This window comes from Mirounga angustirostris, unplaced genomic scaffold, assembly GCF_029215605.1.
Source record: "Mirounga angustirostris isolate CCGP_5_RB_7025 unplaced genomic scaffold, mMirAng1.0.hap1 SCAF_4, whole genome shotgun sequence".
Classification (NCBI taxonomy): domain Eukaryota; kingdom Metazoa; phylum Chordata; class Mammalia; order Carnivora; family Phocidae; genus Mirounga; species Mirounga angustirostris.
Window position 1 is genome coordinate 90,203,744 of NW_026991712.1, and position 20,534 is coordinate 90,224,277.

Sequence of the window (20,534 nt, forward strand, 5' to 3'; positions counted from 1 at the left end):
TACGTATCACTGGCCTCATCTGTAAAGTGGACCTTTCCTCCTCAGGAGAGCCCTGATCACCCCTTTGGGGCTCCTGTACTTCTCCTGCAGCCTTCCTACAGTTCACTAGGAGGTTGTGTACAGCTATACATGTGTAAGACTGGCAGTAAAGAGAGGAGAGGCATGGTGTGCTCTACATTCTCTCTACCCCTGGCCCTTTGCCTATGTGTCAGTATCTACTCCTAAGTACTTAAAAGACTGCTTCTTCGGTTTTGAAAGATGTTCCTTATTGTGCATGATACATTAAAATAATAACAGCTAACTCCACAGAGAGCATTCTGGAAGAGCAAGCAAGAGTAACCCAGATGAGGAGCCAGGGTCCACGACAGGCCAAATGGGGTTACCCCAGGATGTATGACAACAAGGAACATCATAGCCCCCTGAGCTGCCTGGCCATAAGTGAGGCTGCTACAAGAGCCTGAGAAAGGAGAAATCAGAGCCATCCATTCCCACACCTGCCCAGGATCAGGGCAGCTGTGTACAAGTTGGAGAGATGATGTTTTCCCTCGACTTGCCCATGTTCTGAGTGAGACCTTTGGTCTAGTTTTAAAAGCCATCTGAGCCTTGATAAGCAGGGGCGGGGCTTCCAGAGGCAGGAGTCTCAGAGTTCTATAAAGCCCAACGGGGCACAGCTGGGCAACTCTCCCAAGGACCGTGAACTGTTGGTTTCGTGCCTGTTCCTCTGGAAATGCAACGGCTGTTGACTTCAGTGAAGCGGGTCTTGCAAGTGAAGACAGCAATGCAGGAAGCCTTCGCCTCACCTGCTAGCCTTCTTCCAGCAGCCCGCCAAAGGTGAGTCACGTTGTTCCCAGGGACTGTGCAGGCCACTCTTTGAGAAGTGTCATTGAACCAGTAAAAGACAGATAGGTAGAGGGTCTGCCATAAGGAAAAGCTCACTAGAATCCCAGGGAAAAGTAGGCAAGGCTTGTGCACAGCCATAGATAAGCAAGTTAACCTGTTAGGGTCTCAGTTACCACCTCTCTAAACAGATGGTCCCTCTCAGCTACAGAGTTCCAGGATCCCCAACCTCTGATACCCGCTGGTCGTAGACGATGACATCTTTCACTGCCCCAGCTGCATGAAGCAGTGGAAATATCAGTACCAGGGCCCCCGGCATTCTCCTTTGCACCACCATTCACCCTTTTACCCCCAGCTCCTGCCAAGACCTGGAGCATTCTGTGCCAGCTGCGGTGTTAGTCAAACCAGCTGCTTCAAGTCATTGCGGCAAGATTCCAAATGGACTGGGGATCAGAAGCATGTTTCTCTGCCCTCTGATTTCATGGAAGGGGGAGATGGGATGTTAAAATAAGAGTATATGTCTGTGTGCAATGCACTGTACACAGAAACACGCACGTGTGCCTTTTATTTCTAAACACTCCCCAGTTTGGCCCACGTGCTTGGAGCCTGCCAACACCGACGGTAATAGCTATAGCTAGGGCCTTGGGATCCGCTGCACTGTAGGACTAGCCCACTCCTCCCACTTCCACACTGCCTTCCATGAATACTGAGAAAAACGACTTTGACCCAGTGTCTTCCCTTACCTGGCATCCAGGGACCTGGCCGCATGAATGTGTGGAGTAGGGGACGATGCTCCTTAGCCTTCTTATTTTCTTCCTGACTCTCTGCCATTGTCCATACCCTCCTTCACCCTCTTTAGACAGGCCAAATGTCCCAGCTCAACATTTAACCTGTTCTTGTATCTGTGAGGAAGGGATTGACATGGGTTCGCTTGTTTCAGTGAGCAACGGCGGGCTGCCCAGCAAGAGACAAACCTCAGAACTCATCCAACCTGTCCCTTCTTCTGGCATCCTTGGTTCACACATTTCCCTTTTCCAGGGTACTCACAGCTCATCCCATTTTCCGTGGCCTGAAAGAGTATTAAGGATCTTTCTTATGAGTCTCTCTTTCTCTGTATGTCTGTCCCCTCTACTGCAACATGCACAACTCTAAATCCAACCCAAGAACTACTCCCACCTCAGCTTATGCTTCACCGCTGGTTAATAAAGAGGGGTGCCCTCCCCTTGGCGGTCCCCAGTTGCTTTTCTCATGTGCTGCATCCCTAATCCCCGCTCTACCAGGTGCCCTTACTTGCTTAGTCATCTCCCACTGTGACCGCCACCCCATCCACTCGCCTCCAGTTCTTCATCAGCAGAAGTGCCACTCATCCATCAAAGTTGACCTCAAATGTAGTCTCTTCCATGAAGACTTTACTGAGCCTACCACCCACAGGAAATCTCTGCTTCCTCCAAACTCCAGTGGGATTTTGCTATATCCCTCTTGAGGCCCTTATCCCATTCTGACTCTCAGTTGGGGTATGCATGTATGTGCTCGTTTATTCCTCCCACTGGTCAAAGAAGTCATCAAGAACCTAGGCCTCCTCTTTTCTTTGTCTACCCTCTCCACCTCGGCAGCCTCTCACTAACACAGTGCCTGGCATGTAATTGTGAATTTTGAAACACAAGAGAAGGAGGAGAGATGGAATAAAGAAAGAAAAGCATATTCTTAAATCAAGCAACCTCAGAACAAAACCAATTTTAAATTAAATAAAGTGATTATTCTCTAGAGAAAATATACAAGATAAGAAGGGCACTCTTAACTCCAGTGGTCTGATCTTTCTGGAAGCCTCTACATGCTAAATTTTCTTCAAGGTTCTGGAATCCATTTCCAGAAAATAGCCCCCTGCTAAGATAGTTACAAAAGTTACCAAGTGGCTGAATCTTGGAACCTCTCCTTGAAAGCTTGGATTTCCAGCTGGAAAGAGAGGAAGGGAGGGAGCTCAGAGAAGGCAGAATGAGAATGAGGCTGAGGGGAAAACCAGCCAAGTGAAGGACCACTGCTGGCTAACCATTAGCTCCTATATACTGGGAAAGATTCTCCACAAATATTTGAGAGTACAAACTCCAATTATTTAGGGAACACCAAATAAATAGGGCAGATAACTAAATTCCAAAACTCTCTTATCAGATATGAACATTTATACTTTGCCTCATTGTCTGATGATCTTGTGATCCACTTTGCCTCACAGTACTTCAAAGTGACCTTTCTGATGGGAGAACTGGGGTTTGCCAGAAGCCCAGAATCTTCAGGATGATTGACAGACACACTCAATCTGAGCTATAGTTCCTGTGGCGTAGAGCTAAATGCATAAGCCTGTGGAGCCATCCTGTCACTCACCATGGTCAGGAATTCTATAGCCAGATATAAGTCAAAGGACTCTGGTGGCACTCATGAGTGCCTTGGTGGCACTCAAGGTGGTGAAAGGACAGGATATTTCTGACACATGAGTAACCATGAAGGTACTCTGAGCACAACACTTCACCAATGCATGCCTTGATTTCACCATCTGCAAAATGAAGAATATCACTAAAGTAACCAGATTTCAGGTACTTTCATGTGGGAACAGATGGAGGTGGACTTGGTGATTTCTGTACCTGTAGCTGGAAGGAGAAACTCCAGAATTTCACCAGGGATATTAGGAGTCAGGATTGAAGAGAGGTGGGTAGGTCCAGGAAAGAAACAGATTATCTTTTCCCTCTTCCACTGACCCCTTCCCCATTTTCTCTCTGCTCCCATTTAGAATTGTTCCCCCTGTCCTCTGTATTCTCCCAGCCTTTGCTTGTTATACTATGTATTTAGCTGTGAAATGTCTGCCTCTTCCATTAGACCATGCTCTCTTGATGGGAACAAAGGATGCCTTCTTCACTACTGTGCATCTGGAACCCAGCACTATGTAGGATGTGTTCCATAAATATTCAGAGGCCCAATCAGAAAAAGCAGAGAGGATAGAATCAAGCAGGAAGCTTCCTTAAAAAGTAGAAAAACAATAGGTGTGTTCTTGTGTAGTAAAAAGAAACAAGTAGAAAGGGTATAATGAGAAGGCCACTTTAAAACTGAATGAGATTTTTAAAGTTATGTCCTATGAGGTTTATAACATGTGTAAATCGTATGACAATAATAGTTCAAAGGGATGGAGAAGATAAAGGGAGTTAAAGTATGGTTTTTCACTGTTTAGAAAATAGTAGAAGTATGAATGTAAGTTAGATTACAATAAACCAAGCATGCATATGGTAATTTCCGAGGTCATTACTAAAAGAAAAAGAGGAGATAAAATGGAATAATAAGTACTTGCTTAATCCAAAAGAATGCAGGAAAGAAGAAATAAAGAAACAAAGGATATATGAGACAAGGGTGGCTCAGTAGTTAAGCGTCTGCTTTCGGCTCAGGTCATGATCCCAGGGTCCTGGGATCGAGCCCTGCATCAGGCTCCCTGCTCCTTGGGAAGCCTGCTTCTCCCTCTCCCACTCCCCCTGCTTGTGTTCCCTCTCTCCCTGTGTCTCTCTCTGTCAAATAAATAAAACCTTAAAAAAAAAGAGAGAGAGACAAAGGAAATAAAGAGTGAGATAGTAGATTTAATCCCATCTGTATTAGTCACTAGAATAAATATAATTGGACTAGTTACTCCAATTAAAGCACCAATATTGTAAGACTTATTAAAAAACAAACAAGACCCAACTATGTGCTGTTTAGAAGAGATGTGTGTTAAATATAAAGACCCTGAGAGGTTAAAAGTATAAAAGGACAGCAAAAGATATACCATGCAAACAGTAATAAAAAAAACTCAGGCAGCTTTCTTAACATCAGGAAAAGTAGATTTTGTGGCAGGAATATCACAAAGATGAATTAAAGAGGGACATTTAATAAGGAAAAAGGTTAATTCAACAGAACGATAACCCTTACATTTGTATTCATCTGATAATATAGCTTCAAAATATATGAAAAATGAATGAGATGATTGCTGTATAGTATTTTGAGGCGACTGGCTGGAGACCATTAAGAGGATTTTGATTGTTATCTCCATTACAGGTTTTCTACCATCCCTGCTGTCCCCTTGGCCAAAACAGATACTTGGCCAAAGGATGTGGGCATCCTTGCCCTGGAGGTCTATTTCCCAGCCCAGTATGTGGACCAAACAGACCTGGAGAAGTATAACAATGTAGAAGCAGGGAGGTACACGGTGGGCTTGGGCCAAACCCATATGGGCTTCTGCTCAGTCCAGGAGGACGTCAACTCCCTGTGCCTGACGGTGGTGCAGCGGCTGATGGAGCGCACGCAGCTCCCGTGGGACTCTGTGGGATGGCTGGAAGTGGGCACTGAGACCATCATTGACAAGTCCAAGGCTGTCAAAACAGTGCTCATGGAGCTCTTCCAGGATTCAGGCAACACTGACATTGAGGGCATAGATACCACCAATGCCTGCTACGGGGGCACTGCCTCCCTCTTCCATGCTGCCAACTGGGTGGAGTCCAGCTCCTGGGATGGTATGTGCTTCCCGAGACCTTACGCAAGAAAGGAACTGGGTTAGAGGCTGAATCCTCAGTTTTGTTTCTCCATTTCCCCAGTGATTTCGTCAGAGAGGGCAGGACAACTTATTCACACAGCTGCTGCTATCGTCAACAGCCACCATGCTGATGACCACTTAGACTTGTATAACTTCATGCTGTTCATTAGGTAGCACGTTCACATAGCCATTCATTCAGTCCTTCCAACAGCCTAGGAAGTGGGTGTTACTCCTGATCTAGAGGTGAGAAAATGGAGGATCTGGTATCTCACACACCGTGTGTGGCAGGGGTGGGACACAAAACCAAATCCAATCTATTCCTATTTCTCATTAAGTTTCTCGTAAGTCTCTGAGAGACAGAGTTAAACAAGTTTAGGTATTAAGGGGGAAACATCCTGGTAGAAATAGACCCAAAGAATCACAGGATAAAAAAACAAAACAAAACAAAACAAGAATCACAAGATACACTATTACACAGAGTGTTTATTCTCTTACTCCCTTGCCTGACTACTAGGAAATTGGTTTTTTTTGCTTAACATATTTTTTAAAAGATTTTATTTTATTATTTATTTATTTTTTATTTTTTTTATTTTAAGGGGGGAGGAGCAGAGGGCAAGGGTCCTGGGATCGAGCCCCATGTTGGGATCCCTGATCAGTGGGGAGTCTACTTCTCCCTCTGCCCCTCCCCCTTGCTCATGCTCGCTCTCTCTCTCTCAAATAAATAAATAAAAATCTTAAAAAAAAGAACGTGCCAAATTGTTCTTCAAGATGTTGTACTAAAGTACATTCCTATAATACATATTATCAAGCTTTCTAATCTTTGTCAATTTAATAAGGAAAAATAAGGATTTGTCTCTTTTTTCATTATAAGAAAGCTTCAGTATTTTTTAGGATGTTCACTGGCTATTTTCTCATTACATACCTTGGGGTTTTTTTTAATGAGACTTTTATAAATGAAGGAAAATAGCTTTTTGTTGGTTGTAAGTATTGTAAATACTTCCCCAGTTTGTCTGAGTTTGTTTCTGATAAAAAGTTTGAATTTTTGGATAGTCAAATTTACTAATCTTTTCTTTGACAGCTTCTAAATACTTTTCTATAGTTTCCAAACTATATATATCTGTAAAATATATATATATATATACATATATATGTATATATATATAAAACAATACTTTTTTGTTGGAGTTGTTACAATTCTTAAAAGAAGGTTCTTGGGTTTCCATGAATTTGTGTTGGAATCCTGACTTTGAATCTTTATCTTACCATCTATTAGCTGTGTGGCTTAAGCCAAGTGACTTAAGTTCTTTGGGCCTCCATTTCTTTGTCCATAAAGAGGGAATAACTCTACCTGATATATAGGCTAATCGTGAGGGAAGGGATTTTTGTTTTGTTCACTGGTCTATCTTTAGTACCTAAAATTGTGCCTGGTTCACAGGAAGCACTCAGTCTACTTGAGATTTGGGTAGTGATCTCAAGTAGAGATAATTACTTCTTGTCTCTCATTACAGGTCGCTATGCAATGGTGGTCTGCGGAGATATTGCAGTCTATCCCAGTGGTAACGCTCGCCCCACAGGTGGGGCCGGAGCTGTGGCCATGCTGGTTGGGCCCAAGGCCCCTCTGGCCCTCGAGAGAGGTCTGTGGTAAACTGTGGAAATGTGGTACCAAGAGACTGTTCAGAGCAAATGCGTAGCTCCCAATCCCAAAAGAAGATGAAAGAAGATAATTGGGTATAAGGAGAAAGGTTCTCCTTTGAGACTTTTGGCACCTATTCCAGATTTTGTTAAGGCCATATAGGTATGGAAAGGGAAATATAAATCTCATTTATATAAGAGCAACCATCTATTCAACTCCCTTTGAACATGGGAGGGATGTTGAGTGGGCTCAGACAGAGAAAAACCAGGAAACTGTTAGTACATGCCTCCCCATCATCCCTGCTCCATGGGGGCTGCATCATACCATCCCTGAATCTCTCCTTGTGCCTTGCCAGGGCTTAGAGGAACCCACATGGAGAACGTATACGACTTCTACAAACCAGATGCGGCTACAGAGTACCCAATAGTGGATGGCAAGCTCTCCATCCAGTGCTACCTACGGGCCTTGGACAGATGTTACACATTATACCGTCAAAAAATCCAGAACCAGTGGAAACAAGGTATGGGGCTCAGAAGGCAGAAAGTGGGGACTCTATTTCTAGGACCAAGAGGTGGTCCTAAAAGCTTAAGACAAGATTTCTTCTCTCCTTCAAAAATGATCTCAAAAGAATTGCTTCATGTCCGCTTCCTCTTACACCCTTCCATGGATCTATGCTAAAGTCCATGTGGAAGCTTCCAATGCAAGTATGAGGCTGCCTCCAATTTGAGCTAAATGAAAGAAAATAAGCAATCTAGGACCAAAGCCACCAGTAGGAAACCAGTGGGTATCAGCCGCCTGGGGAGGTACTGTGGTGAGTGAGAGTAACCACATCCTACTGGGGCTAGGATTTGTTTCTGTTGAAGTCAGGAGTGATTTGACTCACCTTTTGTAGTTTGCTACCTTTTAAAGTCTGGTCGATGTTGAAAAATCTTATCTCTATTTTCAGTATACTAAAGTGTTAGTGATTTTTCTTTGGATGGTAATGTTACAAGTTAATTTTATTTTCACCTTTAGTTTCTGAGTTCTCCCGCTAAGAAAATATGTACTGCTTTCATAATCAGAAAGGAAACAAACGTTATTTTAATAAAGTACAGAGTGATCTACTTTAAAAAAATAAAAGGGCTTTTACCTGCTTAACCATGGCCAGACGGACATCTGTGATAGGCAGTTTCCAGTGTGAGAAAAGGCACGTGTGGAAGGTCCCAGAGCATGGATGCTTTAGGGGTGGCCTTAGGAGACACTTCTTGCCCCTTTCCACTGTGCTGAGAGGGATGCCACTCACCACTGCTGGCCCATACGGGTAAGCATTGGACTTGGACTTCTCTACCTTCCATGCCCTGTAAATTTGCTATTGGTTAATTGCTCTCACCAGCTCTGTGTTCTGTCTGCATTCTAATTTTGCTCCGTAACCTCATGCGGAATTTGATTGGTGCTGCTTTGGTTCTCAGCACTAAGAGACAGTCTAGGGTGTCTATAGAGTCAGAGACATCAGAACCTAAATCCAAAGCCAGCCATTTACAAGCTGGGTAGCCTTGGACACATGACCTAGCTTCATATTTTAGAGACTCTGTTTCCTCCCCTGAAAAATAGAGAAAGTAACACAACACCAGTTTGATTTGGAAGAATTATCTGTCATAAATGTTGGCAATAGTAGACAGGAAGAAAATGTTTGTTTCTTTCCTTTCTTTCTTTATAAGTAGAGTGCTTAGTAAAATCCTTGTAAAGTGAATGAATAAAACTTTCATGTGTTTGCTGGAGGTAGGAGCTGGTTTTCTGGGATGCCTCAAGTCACTCAGAATACTTAGGTCTTGGAGTGTAGGTCTAAATGGCTCATCTGCCATGGCACCTCCTCGCTTTCACACTTCCTCTTCCAGCTGGCATCGATCGGCCTTTCACTCTTGATGATTTGCAGTTTATGATCTTTCACACACCCTTCTGCAAGATGGTCCAGAAATCCCTGGCTCGCCTGATGTTCAGTGACTTCCTGTCAGACAGCAACCACACGCGGACCCCCCTCTATGAGGGGCTAGAGGCCTTCAGGTGGGTCCTCTTCGGGAAAACCTAGAGGCTCGTGAGGGCTGAGGAAGGAGGAGGGTTCCTCACTCCTTGAGTCTGTACCACCAGCCAACCCTGGGGGTGAGAAAAGGACAATTCTCCAACACAACAGAAATGACACCAAGTCTATACATGACTTATTGGGTTATGGTCTACATAGGGGCCCCCACCTTTTATCTCAGGGAGCACAGGGAGTTTGCCAGCACCTCTAGATCAAGTGGCTGGCTATCAGAAGCTTCAGAGAATAAGAAAAAGGGGAAAGGGAGTGTGGCTAAATCATCCAGTTGGTAAACATTTTATGAACATCAACTGTATGTCAGGCATCATACTAAACTCCAGGGACACCAAAATAAATGTGACTCCATGATCCCTGCCTCAAGGATCTTACAGTCTAAAAAAAAAAAAAAAGGATCTTACAGTCTATATGGACAGAAACACCTAGAAGCAAATAATCACAGTACAGGATGGCAACTTGGGAGCATCAAGCCTCTTTCTCACTTGCCATTGTTGAATTAATGTCTGGCCTATTGCCTTAATTTCCCCCATCTACAAAATGGAGATAGTCCAGCTCCCCACCTTAGAAGAATCTGTTTATTGATGCATTACTCCAAGACATTTAGAAAAAAGAATCTTCAATACACAGTTCCCACTGGGAAGAAAATATTCCCTTTTCTTCTTGGTAGCTGTTTAGTTCAAGTTTTGGAATATTCTACCAACATCTGCCCCCACTACTAACTATTACTAACCCTGCCACTAACTAAAACATCAAAATGAGCACAAACACTACTTACAAGACCTACCCCATGAAAGAAAATTCTAACATATACCAAAGATAATAGTTTAATATCTTTAATATATGGAGGTCTCACCAATAATAAAATAAACACCCTAATAGAAAAATGAGCAAAAGATATGCACCAGAAATTTCCTCAAAGAAGAAATGCACATGATCCCATTTTCAAATGTGCTTGCTCATTAGTAACAAATTTAAACAAGTTACCATTTTCCTTACATAGCCTTTTTAAAAATTAGAATACTCAGAGTTGATGAGGCTCTGTGAAAAAGGACAACAGTGGATGTGTAAATTGACACAAGGGCTTTGGGGAGAAATAGGAAAACACAAAACAAAGGCCTTAAAGATGTGCACACTTTTTGGTTCAGCAAATCCACGTGTGTGAGGGAACATGAAGAGTTTTAACTGGTAAGGACAGGAATGGGGAAATTGGTTCAAGTAGGGCACATCGTTTCATGGTCAATCGTGCAGCCTTTAAAAATATTGCTAGAGAAGATGATTTAATGTCATAGAGAAAATTAGTTAGGGAAGCATGTTGAAGAGAATATAGAGCATGATTTTATTTTCTAGTTAACCTTATGAAAGCAGGGATGGATTCCACAAGAAAAATTGACCTAAGGGCTCTCTCTGAATGGTAGGACTGTTAGTGACATTGTTTGTGCTGGTCTGTATTTCCAAATATTTTGTAATAAAAACATGTGCCTAAAAGTCTCTCCAGAAGCTGTTACTTTTTCCCCTTTTGCCTCCCTCCCCTTCTGTGGTCTCTCACCTGGCTTGTGTCTCTGGCTGCCTCCAGGGGGCTAACGCTGGAAGAAACCTACACCAACAAGGACATGGATAAAGCACTTCAAAAGGCCTCCCTGGACATGTTCAACAAGAAAACCAAGGCCTCCCTTTACCTCTCCACTCACAACGGGAATACGTACACCTCATCCCTATATGGGTGTCTGGCCTCCCTTCTGTCCCAGTGAGTACTGCACCTAGCCCCACCTTCTACCCCTCCACCCCATGGTTGTGGTTGGAGGGGTCAACCAAATTTGGTTCCTCTTCCGGTTCAGAAATTTTTAAGGAAGGAAAGATAATGAAAGAAACTTGTTTCAAAGGTACATGTATAGGCAGATTTACCATCATTATTAAACAATGGTCTCCAAAGTGACGATGTATGATGTCAAGGAATGTGTAATATCTGCTTGGATGTAGCAAGCACACAATAGAACTTTGATGCATATTTTTATCTCATCCATTTGAAATCTCTGTCCTTAGTAAAGCATGGTGGTTAAGAGAGTCTAGCTTTAGAATCCACAACCCAGGTTTAAATACCACTTACTAGCTTTGCTCTTGGAAAAATGCCTAACCTCTATGTGCTTCACTTTCCCCATCTATAAAACGTATGCACTAACAATACCTACCTTCTAGCGTTTTGATGAGTGTTAAATGTGTAAAGGAATTAAAACACTAGTGCTCAGCAAGCACTCAGATACTAGTTGTTATTTCTATTGATATTCTATTTTCTGGGTTTTGTAAGGAAATATTTGTACTATAGTACCTGCGCATAACATAAGAGATATATATATGAACTCAACAAATGATTACTGATGAGGGGATGATAAAAAAAGGTAAAACTGCTGAAACATTACCAGAAAACATGGAAGCCTTGAAGTGGTCTGACCTCCAAACTTCAGAGTTTACTGAATTCATCTTGTCCTCATCGGTGGCGAGAAGCTCCTTTTATACCCCAAATTCTGTTATGTTCAATGTGCCTTCTGTATCTTGGATTTTAGCCACTCTCCTCCTGGCAAGTTTTCTTCTTTCTAGGTCTATCCCCAGGGTCTCCCAAAAGCCCCTCTTTGTGCAGAGTGCCTGGAGCCCATTCCTACTTGCAAGAGGTTGACTAGATTGGGGCGATAGGTTGGTGGTTTATTTGAAGGGCAGACTATAATGCCAATGTGCTTCTTGGGTTTCTTTCCCCACAGGTACTCCGCCCAGGACTTGGCTGGCTCCAGGATTGGGGCCTTCTCTTATGGCTCTGGCTTGGCAGCAAGTTTTTTTTCGTTTCGAGCATCTAAGGATGCTTCTCCAGGTGAGTCCTGTCTTTCTATCAGGCACTTCTGGTAAGATTCATTGGGTAAAAGAAACCACTATCTGCCTCACCACTACTGAGGCTCCCATCTGGACAGAATTATGTTGTGATTAAGAACAAAGGAACTCCCTGAAGGGATTTAAGCAATGGAGTCAGTTTGTCTAATTTATGGAGTTGAAGCATTTGCCTGGCTACTACTTGAAACTAGATTGAAGAGAAACAAAGGTGGAAGTGGGAAACCAGTCAGGTTGTTCCAGCAAAAAGTCCAGGGAGGAGGGAGTTAATGGCCCTTTGGTTACAACTGGTTAAAGGGAAGTTGATGGATTTGAAATTTTCAATAAATGTCTGTTGATTATTTTATGTCAGATATGATCAAGGGTACGCACCTAAGCACTCTGTGGGACATTCCTTGACTAAAAGAGTGTGTCTGCCAGTCGGTTTCGCTAACATTACGTTTGCTGACCTCTATCATTTCTCGACATTCCAAGCCACACACAGTACCTTCTTCCTCCAGGGTTCGAGCCCCCACAGAACCTGGCTCTCTATCGGACTCGCAATTGGTAGCAATGATAATGACAGTCAAGTAGATTTAACAATCTTGCCTTTGGGTTTCCCAGGATCCCCCCTGGAGAAGCTGGTGTCTAGTATGTCAGACCTGCCACAACGCCTTGCCTCCCGGAAGCGTATGTCTCCTCAGGAGTTCACAGAAATAATGGACCAAAGAGAACAATTCTACCATAAGGGTAAGAAAAAGGACGAGAAGAGAGGAGAAGGAAAGAGAGCCAGGGATTCATCAGAAGTCTGGACTACAGTGGGCCAGGGCAAAGACATCTATGAGATATGATTGGGAGAAAATCTGTTAGGTCCAAAGGGGCAAGAATTGGGTGGGGAAGCAGAAGGCAGAGTGGAGAAGAGGTGGGAAGCAGCATGTAGCTTCCCAGTATAGATTGTAGCTAACCACTCAAAACAGGATACTGGACAATGCAGTCCCAAGGACATCAGACCTGTGGTCTTGAAAACTGCTCTCTATGCAACAATGGAAAGAGCCCAGACTTTGGAGCTAGATATTCAAATCTAAACCAACCTGTGACACTCAGTAACTCTTTATCTTTGGGAAAATTATTAACGTTTTCTCAGTTGTCTTATTTCTAAAATCATACCAGCTTTGCAAGATTGCCAAAAGCGATTAAATGAGTTAATGTACATAAAAAGTTATCGACAGCCCACCTGCCCCCTTTCCCTACCGAACACAAAAACAAAATATTGCCCAATGAGGGGCCTGGGTGGCTCAGTGGGTTAAGTATCTGCCTTCGGCTCAGGTCGTGATCCCAGAGTCCTGGGATCGAGTCCCGTATTGGGCTCCCTGCTCAGCAGGGGAGCCTACTTTTCCCTCTGCCTCTCCTCTGCTGGTGCTCTCTCTCTCTCTCATAAATAAATAAAATCTTAAAAAAAATATTGCCCCAAAAAGCAACAAAGGAAAAGGAGACAAAAGCTGAAGTTATGACTGGAGAGACGAGATGGTGGTTTTAAAACCAATACCAAACAAAAGTTATTTTCTCAAGCAAGACTTGGGACACATGGCTTGCAGTGTGGTCTGAAAGGGAGACAGAATACACGGAACTGGGAATGTTCCAGAAAACCTAGGTCTAGTAGTCATCCATCTCCTCTGGAACAGGGACACCTTAGGGTAAAGAGGAAAAACAATTAAAATAAAAATAGGACTTCTGAGATAAACATTGATGGACAAAGAACAGAAATACTACAATGAATCTGAGCCAGAGAACTTAGGGCTAGGAAGGAAGTGTCTATTAGAAGACAGGAAGCTCTGATGTATACATACCTCAAGCCAAGTACCATTGGCAAGAGGACATGATGAGGACTTCAAGAAAGGAAGGTCACATTTACTGTAGGAAAACGTCATACTCCTATAGTAAAATTTCTCGTAGCCAAGGCTTATGTACTAGATCCAAGATGGCTGCTTCTGGTTCTTGGGCTGGTCCAGGGCTCTGCTGGGGATGGGACAGGTGGCCTCACAGCCAGGAGAGCTTCATGGTGAAGGCATCCCTGGCACTCTTTTCTTTTCCCTAACCCCTTTGTAAGTATTGCCTCTTCTCATTCCACAGTGAATTTCTCACCACCTGGCGACACGAGCAGTCTTTTCCCCGGCACGTGGTACCTAGAGCGAGTGGATGAGCTATATCGCCGCAAGTACGCCCGGCGACCAGTCTAAAGGTGGTAAGTGACGTTTTGCAGGGTGGGTGGCATCAAGTTTGTCCTCCAGGTAACAGATGCAGTTCCGATAGTGTACCCAGGCCAGACAGGGTCTATAGATCCGAAGTGATCGGGGGTGGGGAGTTTGTACCATGAGGACCACCCAGAACTGGTGGGGCTCTTTGCCCAGGAAAGACAAAAGCTGGTGGAGGGGCACGTTTTTAACTCTGGAATGTGAAAATAAGTCAACTTGTTTACCTGATCTGCCGGGGAGAGGAAGCTTCCCTAGAAACATGATAGAAACCAAATTGGCAGCTGTGAGGGGAACCTACAGAACCCATTCCTCCAAAGGGGGGGAGGGTAGGAACAAAGATGAGTGGCTTCAGAAAAGATATCTACAGATTCATGAAGAAACACGGTGTTGGGGATTCTGTTGGAGCCAGAAGCCTTGGCAGGAGGGAGCCTCGCCAGGTGGTTCCTCCTGGGGAATAGCAGTGAGGTTTGGAAAGTCAGTGATGGGGGGCAGGGGGAGGAGAGAAGGGTTTCTTGCCAGAGGACTGACGGCCTGAGGGGGAGATGGAAGACTTCTTGGGGTTCTTTTTAAAGGAGAATCAAGTATTCAGGAGACTCAGGGGCACCTGGGTGGCTCAGTCGTTGGGCGTCTGCCTTCGGCTCAGGTCCTGATCCCAGGGTCCTGGGATTGAGCCCTGTGTCAGGCTCCTTGCTTGGCTGGGAGTCTGCTTCTCCCTTTCCCTCAGCCACTCTCCCCTGCTTGTGTGCTTTCTCTCTCTGTCAAATAAATAAATAACATCTTAAAAAAAAAAAAAGAATCAGAATCTTATAGTTCATGGACTTCAGTTTATCTTCCAAGTTGCTAAAATAAGCAGAATGGAGGAGTGAGAAGCCATTTCTTCAACAATCCATAAATCTCAACAAATACAGTCCCCAAATACTTCCTTTATGTGTGTGTGTGTGTGTGTGTGTGTGTGTATTATTTCCCTCCTTTGGTAGATGAAGGGTAGAAGGTTTGCCAAGGGCGGGATGTGGAGCCAGGGAAGAGGAGGAAGTCCATGGGTAAGGGAGATACCCAGATAAAGCAGGAAAACCACAGGATATGCGGGAAGCCCTCAGTTCACAGTGCTTGGCCTCCTCTGCTGGGATGTTAGGTGCTCAGCATGGTGGACAAGGGGCTTGACCGGCCGGGGCTGCAGGTGTGGTTGGACTGCAAGCTCAGCACCCAGGGCCACAGACTTGGACACTGCCCCAGAGTCGTTTGTTCGCTTGCTTGAAATAGGATTCTTAAGGGCAAGTCAATGGCAAAGAGGAAGCAATTAGATGTGTCAAGCTATTCAGTCATCAGAAGAAGAGAGAAAGAGTGACAGACAGAGAGAAATTTGGGATTTTCAAGGGAGAGTTTCCAAATCAGGCTCCCTCCCTCTCATGGTCCACAAGCATCGTACCTCAGAGGAGGAAAGCTGGGGCTCCTGTCCTGTCTCATCCTGATAGCTCACATGAGCAAGGAACCCACAACAATGAAATTTTAAGTGAATGAAAGGTTTTCTGTCAGCGTGGCACTCTGTGGAGCTATCTCTTCACTGTCCAGCCTGTCCAGCCTGCTCTTCTGTCAAGCAGATTGTGTCACGGGGCCCCTGCCCACCTCCCTTGGCTCCTGTGGCATTGGGCACAGGTGGCTCAGGTGTCCAGGCATGGAGCTGGGCAGGCAGCGGAGCCCCCCAGACCTCATGATGCAGGCAGGAGAGCCCCTCCGTACAGCCTTACCTCAGACAAGACACAGGTACTGGGAGCAAGGGCAGAGGGATGCCCAGGATGAGACTTACACTGAATGTCCTTCTTTTGTCTCTTCAAATTCTACAGACCATGGTTCCTGGGAAATCTACACTAGCAGAGTTTCTGCTCATGGATCGTATTTTAAAAAGCCCATTTTTAGATGGAAATGGATTGGATTGGACACCGTAGTCCCCAGAAGCAGCGGCCTTGGAGAGTGAGGGGCCATCCTTAGTGGTCCTTCCTGCTTTTCTCAGCTGCAGTCACTGTCCTGGGCTAATGGTGGCGCAGGGGTCTTCTCTGGAAAAGCGGATGCAAAGAAGGCCTAGCCCAGAATCACTGCCCTCCGGAACTGGGAAAAAAAATCCAGATAACTTTGCCTATCCTGTTCCCTTGTGGTCATTATTATCATTATTAGATTTTTGTGCTGTTATATCTCTATCCCTTTCTTAAGGTTTTTGGTCAATTTCTAGATGTTGTAGCAGGTATTAAACCCATATAACACAATGCAACAGTTAGAGAAGGAGGCAATCCCTCGTTGTATTGCTTGGAAACCGGAGCACCAACCACGCACAGCTGACATGCCGAAGAGCCTGCCGGACCCCCTGGCTCTGAGGGCCCCACTCTTCCTGACCCCCCACCTGCCCCCACCGCTGTAAAACCACTGAGCGCTCACCTCACACACCCCTCCCCCATCCCATTCCATTCTCCAAGAAGCACAGGGGAACAAAGTTGGGGACACACAGCCTCTGTGCCCAGCTCCCTTCCCTGATCTAGAGACGCCACCTGTAGACCGGGCCAGAAATACCCTCAAGGGCAGCCACAGCTCCTTGGTCAGGCCTTGCCAGTGTTCTCTGGGCAAATAGACACAAGGCAGAGGTTAATGCAGCATGCTTTTGACTCCTCCAGCCAAAAATGAGAGTTTTGATACCTAGCAGGGAATTCTTCTGCTAGAGATTGATTTGTCTCCCTTGGGTTAGGGCACTGCCTTTGCTAGGACCCTCTTATAAAGTAGCAAGGGTTCAGGGGGGTGGGAATTGAGCCAGGGAGGGGTCTGGGAGGGGGAGGGAGGGTACCAGGTCTTTTAAAAAGCTTCCTCAGCTGTCCCGCTTTGCAGGAGAGAAGCTGGCTTCCTTTGGTGGGGAACAGGGCTGGCTGGGCGGGGGATACTAGGGGTGACGGCGCACAGGGCACAGGGGCATGAGACGCAGAGCCAGCCCACTTCACTGCTTGCCCAAGGCTGTTCATGTCCCCACACTCACCAGAAAATCCGAGCTAAACCCCGATTTGAGCAGCTAATACAGCATCAGCAGCCCTCTCTCCAGGTGCGTGCTGAGCGCCTCCTGTTCCACCAGGTGTAACTCTCTCTGCTGGCCCCTCTCTGCCTGCTCCTCTCTGCAAGCTGTCTGGAAGCCCTTAGTCTAGATGGCATTCCTGCTAGACAACATAAGCCTTTCGTAAGATCTCCAGAGCGGCATCTGTAGTCCTGGGCAAAAGCCCCTACCCACCAGAGTTCTTCAGATAAGAGTCTCTGGGCCTTGCCTTCTACCCATACGGAGTTCACTGTGGGGTCTTGGTGCTGAAACTACCTCCATTGGCCTTAGCAACCAGGACTTCCATCTCACCCAGTGCCTCCACTCAGGAGTCATTTGGACACCATGTGGGAGTGGGAATAAAAAGATTTGACAACGAGGATGTCAGGGTGCTGACCGGTTGAATGGATGCTGCCCGTGCCCCCAGCCCTGGCTCAACTTGAGGCACTCAGGATGCCATTGGTCATTGCCTCCACCGCACAGACAGAGGTCCCTGGCCCCGCTCAGGTCCCCTTCTTCACCAACTTTGGTACGGAGCCCTGGGCCTTCCTCTGGCAGCTCTGGGAGCACTTCATTGAGATGGATTCCTGCTGGCTGTTGAACAAAGCCCTCCCCGCTACGGAAAGACAACATAGGAGGGAAGGGTTTCTAGTTGCCCCGTCCCATGGTTACCCTCGGGACTGCTCCTGCCATTTGTTTCTTTGTCCAGATAACACTGGCAGGTAAAGAATTTCCCTGCAGGGGCGCCTGGCGGTTTCAGTTGGTTAAGGGACTGCCTTGGGCTCAGGTCATGATCCTGGGGTCCTGGGATCGAGCCCCGTGTCGGGCTCCCTGCTCGGTGGGAAGTCTGCTTCTCCCTCTGTCCACTAGTGCTCTTTCTCTCTCTTAAGGGAATAAATAAAAATCTTAAAAAGAAAGAAAAAAAAAAAAAAGAATTTCCCTGCGGAGGCAAGAAATTGCCCTGGCTGACTTGGAGGAAAAAAGAGGATGAAGGGATCACTAGATAAGGGCACTGAGCCACGTTATACTCGTCTTGAGCCAGAGTGCATCACATGTTTATTAAACCGGACGTGAAGAATGGCCAGCCCACTGTTTCCATCACTGAACTGCCGGCACAGCTCTGCTTCCCAGCCGAAGTACACTGGTCCACGTCAGGACATTGCACTCTAAAGTGAGGTGTGGCCGAGATGCCACAACCCGCAGAGCAACACTGAGGAAAGAACACTCTCTGTGGGGCCCCAGCTGGATTGTAAGAATCTTGCCCTTTCTGATCTGGGGGTTATGTGGACAGCTGCGGGACAGGGGGATGCAAAGAAACTGTCCCAGGCCTTCTCAGGCCACCAAGGCTAGGAAGCTATTTGGAGATGCTCAAGTAACTTGAGCTCCCACAACTTGTTCTGACCATGAGCATCGAGTATGGTGTGTCCAGAGAATTTTGGAGAAAGAGGCTGAGATACCGAATATGGAGCTCAAATTTTAACAGAATTTTTAACTCCATCAGTCTCAGCCTGTTTTTCTAGGATCAGCGGCCTCAAGGGATGGGCTCCTTAGTGCAAGGGGTTCAGTGAGAGACTGAGGGAGACCTGCTGTCCACTTTCAAAGGGATGAAGATATGCATGTTCACCAAGTGCCTTGGGCACTTCCTATAAACCACATTTTAATCCCTTCAATCATCACCGGAGCTCTGAGTCACCCCATCCCTCTTACTGATGAGGAAACAAAGGTTTAGGAGAATTAAACATTCCTTGAAAGGCCTCCCCCTTCCAGGTAACACACCTGTTCTCCGAGAGCACTGCAAACACGCTGTAGCCGCTGATTCCTGGTGGTTCTCACGGACCTTTTGCTCAACCACAGCACAAAGAGGCCAGAGTGGTGGGTTCGCACCTGCCAGTGCCCATCAGCTGCCCGGGTCCAGCCTTCTTGGTCCAGTCAGAGGTCTCAAAAGCAGATGCTACTCTGCCCAAGGTAGGGATGGATCATCCCCTACTAATGGGGGGAGAACTCTCAAAAGGTGAAACCCTTAGGGTCAGTGAGTGCCATTCTGTCATGTTTCAGGAAAATCATCTCTTTTTTTAAAAAAAAAAAAGTCAACTAATATTCTGTCCAACCCATACCAAGCTGGCTTTGTGAAATAGGCAAATATTCTCATGCTTTATACCTTAACGCACTTTCTCTCCCTTATGAACCTTCCAAACATCTCAGACACTATCCTCCGCTCAAATCACTCCTTTGGACTCAACAGAATTCGTACACACCCCACCACACCCAGGGGCCTATGTGCTGTCCCTCCCACTGAATGGAGAGCTTCTTTGAGAACAGTCTGAGTTTTAACCCTCCTCTTGGGTAAATCACCCAGCCTGGTGCCCGGCATGAAGTGCGGTGCATCTTTGCTGATGTATTAATGTGCATGTATATTCCCAGATGGAAGGGATCTGAAACACCACAGGAATCTGAAATACTGAGTCATGTTCCTGTAAAAATGCCTCTGAACAATCTGAGACAGACAAGAGGGATCCCTCTTCTGAGCACACACCCAGGCATGCTCTTTGCCCATCCACATCTCCCTCCACACCCCCTACCCTCCTGCGGCGGCACCATGGCCCGCGGCTGCCCTCTGGTGGCTCTTCAGGGTAATAACAGAGAAACACAAGGACATTTGGGTAGGCTCTTTATTGGGTGGTTATCACGGCACTACAGGGGTCAGCCAAGGTCTGCAGAGTAAGCAGCGTCAGCCTAAGGAATGTGGATCTCCTCTGTTGATCACAGTGGGCAGGATTCTTCAGAAACCTCCCCCTGCTCCACCCAAGCTTAGAAGTGGAACTGGAAAGCCTCAGTCACATGCTGCTTCCATGTTTCCAGGCTGGGCAGCAGGGAAGAGATGCCCATGACGTGCCAGGTCTCCCCATCTGACACCACTGAGGCCTGGTAGGACAGCAGCTGCACGCCTGCCTCTGCCAGGAGGCCTGGAAGTAGATAGGAAAACCGCTGGTTGGCACAGGGCACGGGGGAAGGAGAAGCAAGAGGCTGGGAGCGGGGTCGGAAGACTTGGACCCCTGTGATCAAAGTTGCAATGGGGGGTGATGGTCTCAGAATCAACAGGGAAGAGATGGAACAGGGCACCTGCCCAGCTTCCCTCACTATTCAGAGACTCTGTAGGAACACCCTGACCGTCAGGCCAGGCGGGGAAGGAATGATCCAGACACAAATTGCTTAGAGCAATCTCCTGACTCGCTGGTCGTCAGTTTCATCCAGACCAAGAGCAAAGGAGAAAAGCAGGGGAAAGTTCC

General features: G+C 46.1%; 2 protein-coding genes across 2 annotated transcripts in view; one reads left to right on the forward strand and one right to left on the reverse strand.

Annotated features, from left to right (window-relative positions):
* Nucleotides 1-594: 594 nt before the first annotated feature.
* On the forward strand, nucleotides 595-16,367 carry HMGCS2 (3-hydroxy-3-methylglutaryl-CoA synthase 2). The gene is made up of 10 exons (XM_045896840.3): nucleotides 595-831; nucleotides 4,903-5,357; nucleotides 6,886-7,011; nucleotides 7,366-7,530; nucleotides 8,885-9,050; nucleotides 10,655-10,825; nucleotides 11,832-11,938; nucleotides 12,556-12,681; nucleotides 14,062-14,173; nucleotides 16,025-16,367. Exons 1-9 carry the CDS (start codon nucleotides 728-730, stop codon nucleotides 14,166-14,168), a joined length of 1,527 nt encoding a protein of 508 aa, XP_045752796.1. The 5' UTR covers nucleotides 595-727; the 3' UTR covers nucleotides 14,169-14,173; nucleotides 16,025-16,367.
* A 3,531-nt stretch (nucleotides 16,368-19,898) lies between these two features.
* Nucleotides 19,899-20,534, reverse strand: part of PHGDH (phosphoglycerate dehydrogenase) — a 32,224-nt gene continuing 31,588 nt past the window's right edge. The window contains exon 12 of the mRNA XM_045896841.3: nucleotides 19,899-20,210. Within this exon, the coding sequence (XP_045752797.1) occupies nucleotides 20,056-20,210 (155 nt within the window). The 3' untranslated portion in view covers nucleotides 19,899-20,055. The remainder of the gene's footprint in view (nucleotides 20,211-20,534) is intronic.

Coding starts and splice junctions, on each gene's coding strand:
- HMGCS2 (XM_045896840.3), top strand. CDS start 728: ATGCAACGGCTGTTGACTTCAGTGAAGCGGGTCTTGCAAGTGAAGACA. Junction 5,358..6,885: donor GGAGTCCAGCTCCTGGGATG/GTATGTGCTTCC, acceptor CTCTCATTACAG/GTCGCTATGCAATGGTGGTC. Junction 9,051..10,654: donor GAGGGGCTAGAGGCCTTCAG/GTGGGTCCTCTT, acceptor GGCTGCCTCCAG/GGGGCTAACGCTGGAAGAAA.